Source organism: Anguilla rostrata, chromosome 19, assembly GCF_018555375.3.
Source record: "Anguilla rostrata isolate EN2019 chromosome 19, ASM1855537v3, whole genome shotgun sequence".
Classification (NCBI taxonomy): Eukaryota; Metazoa; Chordata; class Actinopteri; order Anguilliformes; family Anguillidae; genus Anguilla; species Anguilla rostrata.
This window is the reverse complement of record NC_057951.1, coordinates 4237887-4248371: the sequence shown is the minus strand read 5'-3', so window position 1 is coordinate 4248371 and position 10485 is coordinate 4237887. Positions and strand designations below refer to the sequence as shown.

The window sequence follows — 10485 nt, the reverse complement described above, 5'->3', positions numbered from 1 at the left end:
GGGGGTTGGGGGGGGGGGGGGGGGGTGGAGAGTGTGTTGGGTGGGAGTGCTGTGGGACCACATTGTTTGGCAAGGGGGGAGGAGCAAGCCCCTTCTTATAAAAACCAGGGGCGCGTCTCCCCCGACCCCAGAGTACCGGCCCCGTTCCCGTTCCCACCCGCGCGTTCCCCCCCCCCCTTCAAACGGTCAAACAAACCCGCGTGCCCGCCCGGACCCCCCCCCCCCCACCCTCTCTCACCGCCCCCTCCCTCCACAGCCCGGAGGACAGCGCTCAGAAATGCCGGAGCCCACAAAGAAAGGTGAGTACCTCGGCCCTCTCCGCCTCAGGGGTGCAGGGGGGTCCCGGAAGAGCAGGAGCAGCGGGGGGAAAGGGGGAGAGAGGAGGAGAGGCAGCTGCGGCCGCTCGTAAATCAGAACGCTTCGCGCGCGCGGGTCGTCTCATCCAAGCCCCCCGCCGCACGCGAATCGGCTGCCGTGACAGAATATCCGTGCGCGTGAAATCAGCCAGCCGATCTCGTGATTGCGCTTGTATTTCATGCTTTTATTTATTGGGGGGGGGGGGGGGGCGGGTTTCCGCTCGGTTTCCGTAGCGATTCCCGCGGGGCCGCCCTCTTCGCCGGGGCAGCTGAACGCCGCGGTCGTCGCCCGGGTCCGGGGCGCGCGGGGGCGCGGTCGGGATTCTGAGGGGGGATTTGGAAGCGGATTGGCCGGGCTTTTGACCGGAGGGTTGCGGTCGCGCGGTTTGGCGAGCGGCAGCTTCGGCCTTGTTGCTGTGGTCCCCTCTCTGGAATCCAGAATGTGACTTTGGACTTAGTGATGTATTACTGGCCAATGATGCGGGCTCAGCCGGACCAAACAGGTGTATGTATAAAGATGCCTCTGTATAAAGATGCCATTGTTGCTGTCGTGATGTGCGGTCTGCAGTCATGCTTGTACTGTCGCAATGGCGTCCCCCTGTGGAGATTATATGTACGGTACACATATGAATACTGCTGATCCCTTGGGCGACGGGCAGTGTTAAATGAGCAGCCTGACTAATCTCCGTCAGTTCAGTGTTAATGAACACTGTGATTATGCTCTGTGAGTGATTAGTCTGTGAATGCAGTGTGATTATGCTCTGTGAGTGATTATGCTCTGTGAGTGCAGTGTGATTATGCTCTGTGAGTGATTATGCTTTGTGAGTGATTATGCTCTGTGAGTGCAGTGTGATTATGCTCTGTGAGTGATTAGTCTGTGAATGCAGTGTGATTATGCTCTGTGAGTGATTATGCTCTGTGAGTGCAGTGTGATTATGCTCTGTGAGTGATTATGCTTTGTGAGTGCAGTGTGATTATGCTCTGTGAGTGATTAGTCTGTGAATGCAGTGTGATTATGCTCTGTGAGTGATTATGCTCTGTGAGTGCAGTGTGATTATGCTCTGTGAGTGATTATGCTCTGTGAGTGCAGTGTGATTATGCTCTGTGAGTGATTATGCTCTGTGAGTGCAGTGTGATTATGCTCTGTGAGTGATTAGTCTGTGAATGCAGTGTGATTATGCTCTGTGAGTGATTATGCTCTGTGAGTGCAGTGTGATGATGCTCTGTGAGTGATTATGCTTTGTGAGTGCAGTGTGATTATGCTCTGTGAGTGATTATGCTCTGTGAGTGCAGTGTGATTATGCTCTGTGAGTGATTATGCTCTGTGAGTGCAGTGTGATTATGCTCTGTGAGTGATTATGCTCTGTGAGTGCAGTGTGATTATGCTCTGTGAGTGATTATGCTCTGTGAGTGCAGTGTGATTATGCTCTGTGAGTGATTATGCTCTGTGAGTGATTATGCTCTGTGAGTGCAGTGTGATTATGCTCTGTGAGTGATTATGCTCTGTGAGTGCAGTGTGATTATGCTCTGTGAGTGCAGTGTGATTATGCTCTGTGAGTGATTATGCTCTGTGAGTGCAGTGTGATTATGCTCTGTGAGTGATTATGCTCTGTGAGCTCAGTGTGATTATGCTCTGTGAGTGCAGTGTGATTATGCTCTGTGAGTGATTATGTTCTGTGAGTGCAGTGTGATTATGCTCTGTGAGTGCAGTGTGATTATGCTCTGTGAGTGATTATGCTCTGTGAGTGCAGTGTGATTATGCTCTGTGAGTGCAGTGTGATTATGCTCTGTGAGTGCAGTGTGATTATGCTCTGTGAGCTCAGTGAGTGATTATGCTCTGTGAGTGCAGTGTGATTATGCTCTGTGAGTGCAGTGTGATTATGCACTTTGAGTGCATTTTTAAAGACTGTTGCCAGTGCTGCAGTGCAGTGCTGTGTTTTCGGATGCTCAGTCGCTCAGTGGCAGCAGGACAGGTTCGGGGTAGCAGTGTCAGGCTACGCTAACAGATGATGCAACACCCCTCCCCCCCGTGCCGTTTGTCCTTTTCCCCCGCCTGCCCCCCCCCCCCCCACTAATGAGCACCTGTGCTCTTTCCGCCGTGCGTGCCGGGGGCTCCAGTGTCGCTCGGCAACTCCTGTGTTAAGGACGGGGTAGTGACAGTTCATTGTCTTTCAGCTCCTTCCCCCCCCCCACCCACCCTCCGCCTCTCCATTCTGGAACAGGCAGCTCACTCTGGGGACACCAGGAGAGAGGCCCCCCCACCCACCCCCATACCCCCACATCCCCCACATCAGGAATCAGGGACAGATGCCAACCACCCTGCTCCCCCACTGCCAATTTTGGGCAAGCGGGCGCCCCCGGGCCAGGGGGGGGTGACACTTGAGGGATGTGATCAGGGGTGGACATTTCGACGGCCCTCCATAAAACTCGCGCCTCTAAATGGCCGCGATACCCCGGTTCCTGTTTCACCCAAACGAGCCCGAGCTGGCCACGTCTGGGGGGGGGGGGCTGGCCGCGCCCTCGGCCCCCCAGCTCCGCACGTCTCTCAGAGCCAAAGCGGCTGCTCGGGGGGCCCCGGAGACCACCAGGGGGCGCCAAAATGATGCTAAAACACATACGCGTGTTATTTATAATGTTGGGCTGTGAAGGGGGGGGGGGGGGCGAGGGGGGGTCACATAAATGAAATCCTGCTAAGGACCTCTTCAAGGCTATGGCTGCCACCACCCCTCCCTTCTCCCCCCGGGGTTAAAATACACATCAATCTGAACCCGTGCCACATTTATTTTTATTTATTCGTCCACTCCTTTACAGTCCTGATGGAGGCAGTTTTTTAAGATGGACAACAAGGCGATACAACATTGCCGAACCGGAAATAAGCAAATCCATTTGCACCAATACGCGTATACACAACAGACTGTCTCTACACTGCAATAATAACCCTGTTTAAGTGAGTGAGAGAGTGAGTGAGTGTGTGTGTGCTCATGACTGCATATGTGCACACACACACACACACACACACACACGCGCACACACACATACACACTCAACCACCCAAACACACACACACACACACACACAAACTCACACTCACACACACACACACACACACACACACCCACCCACTCACACACGCACACACAAGCATCCCCACATGAAGGCCAAGGACTTTTCCTCAGTGACAGCAATGGACGCTTCCACAGACAAATGTTACACTATTTTTGCTGCTTCCTTGTGCACCCCTGCGTGCGCGTGCAGCTTGTGACTTGGGAGGTTGTGGCCACACCGGCTTCACAAAGAAAAGTAATTGGGTTTTAGAGAACGTCATCAACGGGGGGGGGGGGGGGTCTTTGACCTTTGACCTTTCAGAGCGCGTTCTGTCTGGCATCGAAGACATTCGATATTTCCGAATTCAGCCGCGGCTGGTCAGTACAGTTCACAAAGCTTGGCGCGCACTGCGCCGTAGCCGAATTGCTTGGGAATGTCCCCTCCGTTCAAAAGACAGAGGACTGTCCCAACGGCTCGTTTCTATTGGACGGCGCCGAAGACGGGAATGAATCCCCGCGCCGTAGGAGAGCGTCTCATTTGGTCATCGGGGGGGGGGGAGGGAAAGGCTGAAACGGTGCCCGGAGTCTAAAGGTAGCCGAAAAAGAAGCGACGCGCGACATCAGATACGGTCGCTAACAGCTGAACCAGCGCGACATCTCAGTGACATAATAACGCCAGCGCGGTCCCTTTTGGGGGGGTCGAGGGGTCGGGTGGCGGATAGAAACGCGTCTGGGGCGGACGGCGAAGGCGAAACCCCGAAAAGCGGCAAGAGGTCGCTTCCTACGCGAGCCGCGAGTCGCGAGACGGCTTTCGACGGCGGTCTTGATTTAAACCGCCCTCTCGCTCTGACGGGGCGGTGTTCGTTTCGCCTCGCGGCGTGGTTCCCCCCCCCGGTGCTCGAGTTTCGGGGCGCTCCCGGGCAGGGCAGCCCAAGGCCGGGCCTGTCGCGTTGGAGCAGTTGCCGTATTGCCGTCGCGCTTCTGCAACATTGCAGATATTGATGGTGTGTTATATTACGGCCTCCATTTTGTAGTCGTTTTAGTTGCAGCCCCTCCACACACACACACACACACACATGAACATGCATGCACGTACACATACACACACGCACACACACACACACACACACACATGCACGTACACACACACACACACACACACACACACACACACACACGCATGCATGTACATATACACACACGCACACACGCACGCACACATACACACATAAACACACACATACACACACACACACACACACACACACACAAACACACACACACACACACACACACACACACACCGCCCCAAAGCTCGTAAATGTCGTTCACGGCGTGAAAATACGAAACAAAAATTCTTCCAGAATTAAGGTCAACTCCTCCACAGTAAACACGTGTCGGAGCTGAGCGGAGCGGAGAGCAGTATTGGTTGAATACTTCTGAGGTTTGATGGGGGTTAGGGGGGGTGGGGGGAAACATCTTCGTCTATGTTTATCGGAGATCCATCATCGGCACCCAGCAGCAGAGGCCACGGTACGGAGGACTCGGCAGTCAAAACCCCCGTGACCCTTGCCTTTCTCCAGGGGTGTCGATTGCAGGGTGGGTTGTGGGGGGGTGATGGAGGGGGGGGGGGGGAGGCCCGCGTCTTCACCTCCGCGTATTTACAGTCGCCGTCTGTCAGCGCTGACCCCCCCCCTCCCCGGCGGAGGCGGCGACATGATCATCTGTCCGTCCTGTTCTCCCAGGCCCATAAATCGTCCGTGGGATTAACAACTCCGGGATTCCAGCACACCCCCCCTTCACCCCCCCCCCGCGACCCTTCGCCTCCCCCCCCCCCCCCGCGCGAGGGGGCCAGTCCCGGCTTTGATGGGTCGTTCCCAAAATCGGCGGGAGCGCGGACGAGGAGGGTCTATATTAAGCTAATGAGGCGGGGGGGAGTCGGGGTTGGGGGGGGGGCGGTTGGGGGGGGGGGGGGGGGTACGACCTGAATGAGCTCGTCTCTCAGCGCCAGGGGCCAGCCGAAAAACAATACGCCGGTCCCCAGCGCACATGTGACCTCCATCGCACCCTGCGCACGCCCAAAGAATAGGCTGTTCCCCGTCGCTAACCGTTAGCGTCTGCTGATCGCTGCTCTTTCGCTCATCGCTGATAGGACAGAAACGAAATAAGTGCTCAACCCAAAATGCCCATTGACACGTGGTATTGTAAAAAGGGTTGTGCTATTATTGAATAGCTTGAATATACCCATAAAAACAATGAAAATATGCACCTTTAATACTTTAAATCTCTCAAGAAAACTGACTGTTATGTTTTAGAAAATCCCAAAATGTGACAATTCACATACTGGGGGTTTGTTTTCCTTTGTCTGTTTACAAAGGGTGCTTTTTTAAACATTTGTTATGAAGCTGTAACTTTTCCAGCAAATTATATAAAATCGAAAAAAAGGCTAGACACTGTAACCTAAAGTGAAGATATGAATAATATCAGGGTGTAAGCTTGGACCAACAGGTATGATTAAAGAGAGCTGTGTCCAAAGTATTTGAGTCTGAAGCCTTATCATTTAGTTAGTCCATTCTGTCATAGATTGACGTGTCATTCTGTTTATGAACAGAATACCTTATATCTCTGTAAAAAATGTGGATATTTCTGCTGTGTTAATGTCAGTCATTCCCAAAGTGCTTTTGAACGTCATTAATTAAACTGTCACAATTATTTAGTCTAAAGCAGTGGCTCTCAAACTCGGCCCTGGGGGACCCCTGTGCAGGCTAGACTTTGTTACGACCAATCTCTTGCGTCTTGCTCAATTAGAGTCATTGAGCACGCGTTTAAATTTGTTTAAGTTTTTTCATTTTATTTTCCCTTAAACTTGTCAACACAGCGCAGGTTTGGCTCGTTATCGTTTGCTTTTTCTTTGAAGTCCTTCGTCATCTGCCAAACTGTGGGTTTCTGCGACCGGATTTTCACCAGTTAGGAGCCTGTTGATTCGCCTCAGTCTTTAATTTCATCAGTTAAAAAAACGTGCCTCTCTTCAGGTAATCCTTTCCAATATGGCACAGCTTTTAATACGTCACAATGCGGCTTCAGAGCGCAAATAATCCCCCAGAACACGACGAGATTTAAAAAAAGAAAAAATTAACAGTTAAATTCAGGGATTGCAGTTGGAACAAAAACTGGGGCGACATAGCTCAGGAGGTAAGACCGATTGTCTGGCAGTCGGAGGGTTGCCGGTTCGATCCCCGCCCCTGGGCGTGTCGAAGTGTCCTTGAGCAAGACACCTAACCCCTAACCCCTAACTGCTCTGGCGAATGAGAGGCATCAATTGTAAAGCGCTTTGGATAAAAGCGCTACATAAATGCAGTCCAAAAACTACGGGTCCCCCAGGACCGAGTTTGTGCACCGCCGGTCTAAACCACCCAATTAACACGATAATTTGCAGTAATGCAAAAAACGCTTTGGTCTAAAGCCTATTGCTTTCACTCTCCCCCCCTTTTAGAGCTGCTCCTTCAATGAAGTAAAATGAAAGGCAAAGACCTTTCGTCTCGTCTCTGATTATGTGAGTTTACGGGAGATTTGTGCGGGGTGGAAAAAAAAAAAAAGAAAAAAAAAAAAAAAGTCAGGGCTCCTCGTTCCGAAGAGTCGAAAACAGGCTTTGGTTTTAGTTTGGCGAGGTTCGGGGGGGGGGGGCCGCGGCCAATCAGAACGAGCGGTCCTAAAAGAGGAGTCTCGTATCAAGGTCAGCGGCGAGGTCGATCCAAAAAACGAGACAGAAAACAACGCCGGCGCACGACGCGCGTCGCTAATCCGCGGCGTTGTAAACGCACTGTGAGCGCTACAGTGTGTACCGGCACGAACGGGACGGGGTGTCTCATACAACAAGGGGGGGGCCTGTAAAGTGCGCGGGAGCCATCTTACTGAGAAACCTCACCGGGGGGGGGGGTTCGATTTTGCCCAGGAATAGCAAGAGTATAAAGTATGGCATTTTCCCTTGGGGTGGGGAAAACAAAGAGCGTGCCATGGCTGGCACCTGGCACGCTGGCATCCCTGTAGAATTCACAGAGGACAGTGCCAACGGCCAGGGGCGGGGGGAGGGGGGGGGGGGAGGGGGAAGAGGGGGTTGGGGCTAGAAAACATGGCAAGGACATTTGAGGCAAATGCTGTCGCAGTCTCACATGTTCTCCCCCACAACCCCCCCCACCCTCAATAAGAACACTGGGGGTGGGGGGTGTGGGGGTGGGGGTGGGGGGGTGGGTAGTGCTTGCAGAGAACTTGATAGTTCTGCCTGCGATCCAAACGAAATGCTAACGCACCGCTGGCATAAAATGGACTCTTGATAGCGCGATGCCGTTCCCAAGAGGAAATCGATACGTGGATGTTGCCCCTCATTTAAACTTTCGTCAAATTGAATCTTTTTCACAGATGTACGAGCTCGTTAATGCAAACGTGTAAAAACAAAGCGCTGGTGGTTTTACCATGAGGGGTAAAAGCCTTTCCCCTGACTGCCTGGAACCGCCCTTAAGCTAGCTGCTAAGGTCGCTAACTTCAGTGAGAACATCGCATATCGCGACCCTGTTTTCTGGTGCCACATGCCTGAATGCTTTGGGGGGGAAAAAAAGCAGCTAAAACAGACTTAAACTTCCATTACTAACAGTAAGACTGAGAAACACGCAGAGGACACACAGAGACGTGTGGATTTCAGTTGCCGAGACAAACCGTTTTTTTTTTTTTTTGCGGGTGTGCATTAACCCGTCTCTCTCTCTCTCCCTCTCTTTTCCAGATGAGGTGGCCAATGGCCCGCCGGAAGGTAAGACGCCTCTCTGTTTGCGCGTCTCACTGAGGGGGGGGGGGGGGGGGGCACCTGAGGGTCACAACACGGGCCAATCGGTGTGCCCCCCCCCCCACCAGGGTCAGCACTTTCACCCTTCAGACAACCGTTAAAATTCCTGCAGATTACCAACCGTTTTACAAGAAGCCGAGTGTCTGTTTCACATGGGTTTATTGTACGTTTTCGGTTGGTGTCATGTTTCGGTCGAAAGTTCTCTGCGTCCTGCGAGGGAAACCTTCAAATTTTTAATTAAAGTTCTGTATTCAAAACAGTGCATGGGTGTCCAGTCTTATTTGAAAAGTGCCGGCGTGGGTGCGGGTTTTTGTTTTAGCCCCGTACTACGACACCCGATTCAATTAATTTACTAATCGTGGTCTTCAAATCGGATCAGGTGTCTTGAAGCCGGGCTAAGACGAAATCCTGCACCCGCGTCGGCCCTTTTTGGATAAGATTGGTCACCCCTGATACGGTGCTTTATGAATACACATCGGACCCTGGTATGAAAATGAGCGTGAGAGAAAGGAACTGAAATCAGTCCGATTCTGGGAGTTTGAGACGAGTTGAGAGTGAGAAGCAGGAAGACGAGGAGAGTGAATGTGTGGGAGCTAAATTAGGTAAGCAAAACATCAAAGATAAGATGAGTGTGGGAGTAGGGGGGGGGGGTGGTCACCGACGCTGCAGTATTTTCTGGAAGATTCTAGACGCCAGCTGCCTGCTCTGAACAGGTTCTGCTGCCCCGGGGCGGCAGTAAAAGAGGGGAGGGGAGCTGTTTATTCTCTGACCTTGTGGACAGAATACGAGCTGCGATTTAGTGCCCGGTGTTTTTCTACCACTGACCTCGGGGTCGGTGTACAGAATAAAGTTACATGGCTGTATACGCTGCCATTTTTACCCCCTCCTATAGACAGACTGTCTGTTACAGTGACCCGAATTTTACTTGGAGGCGTCGTGTACGGCACGTGGGCACAAAGTTGGCGCGCCAAGACGTTAAATTATGCCGAATATTGGGGCTCCTTGCTCCTGGGTAACACGTGCACCGACAGACACCCTGTGGTTCATCGCCGCTGAATGGGCCAACACTCAGAGTGGCTGTGGTCGTTTGAGGAAATTGACCGACCCCCAGAGCAGCTGGTAGATTTCGGGGTACATTATGGAGGGGAGGGGTGCATTTGGGCGAACACGCGTGCTAGCGTGCTAGCGTGCTAGCGTCCGGTGGGAGTTTTCGCAGTGGTTCGGCTGTGTGCGTGCGTGCGTGTGTGTGTGTGTGCGTGTGCGCACTTGCTGCCATCTGCTCATCCTCTCGTTTGACTCTTCCTTTGCAGTGCGTCAGAATGTGGGTTTTGTGCAGCGCGTCCGTTTCTCAGTAAAGCCACAGGCGCTCTTGTCCCCCTGCGTACTTGCGGTTGTGGGCGCGCCGGCTTCCTGTTGCTGTGGCCGTTATGGGAAAAGCAGAACTCGTGATGTCACTGTTTTGTTGTGTGCTCAGAGAATCATGCCCCGCCCCCTGAGGCTAATCAGGCTCCGCCCCCCGAGACTACGGATCAAGGTGAGTGAGCATACTCTGTCGTGCCTGCACCTATTTTGTCCTCTTACCGTGCCAGACACTGTTCCTCCCTTACCCATCCCCTATTTACAAATTTGCTGTACAATCCATGACTTGTGTGAGGTTGTCGACACTTGGTACACTTGGCGCAGATCAAATTGATGAAAGTGTGGACACCTGGCCACTAAAACTAACCATTTAGCATACAAGTAAGAAGTCAAAGACAAAGCAAAGGATTATGGGCCAAACCTGCATTGCGTTAGTAAATTAAAGAGACAAATTATGAAAGAACTTAAACGCAATGCGCAAAAGATCGGCTGTCATCTAATTTACAAAACCCAGCTTCATAGCTAACGCAAGCTAGCCAACCATAGTAGGCATACTGACTGCACTGACATAGCTAGTCAGCTACTTACCCATTTACAAGTTGCTCTGTAGCTAGCTTTCCACTTGATCTGATATTTTTCTCAGGTTTAAAATGCCTATGTTCAGCTGAGAAATAAAATTTGATCCATTCAGTTGAGGCCAGAATGCCAAGTACACCTGACACTTGCTTTTATTAGTTAGCTGACTGCCTTACTTGCCAGCTAGTTAGCATTATTGGCTAACTAGCCAGCCTTAAGTAGATAGCTGTAGCATGTTCCCTTGAAACTTAGCTATATATAGCTACCAAGGTAATGTGAGCTATGTCAGTGTAGTCATGCAACCCCCAACTGACAG

The 10485-nt window shown here is 52.1% G+C and overlaps 1 protein-coding gene across 6 annotated transcripts in view; it reads left to right on the top strand.

Annotated features, from left to right (window-relative positions):
- The first annotated feature begins 210 nt into the window (after nt 1-210).
- LOC135245508 (myosin-binding protein C, slow-type-like) overlaps nt 211-10485 on the top strand; it is a 34724-nt gene continuing 24449 nt past the window's right edge. For 3 of the 6 annotated variants that reach the window (XM_064318588.1, XM_064318587.1, XM_064318586.1), the window contains exons 1-3: nt 211-299; nt 8175-8201; nt 9709-9768. In XM_064318588.1, coding sequence (XP_064174658.1) covers nt 278-299; nt 8175-8201; nt 9709-9768 — 109 coding nt within the window. In that variant the 5' untranslated portion in view covers nt 211-277. The remainder of the gene's footprint in view (nt 300-8174; nt 8202-9708; nt 9769-10485) is intronic. The other 3 variants (XM_064318589.1, XM_064318590.1, XM_064318591.1) reach the window with 3 other exon arrangements.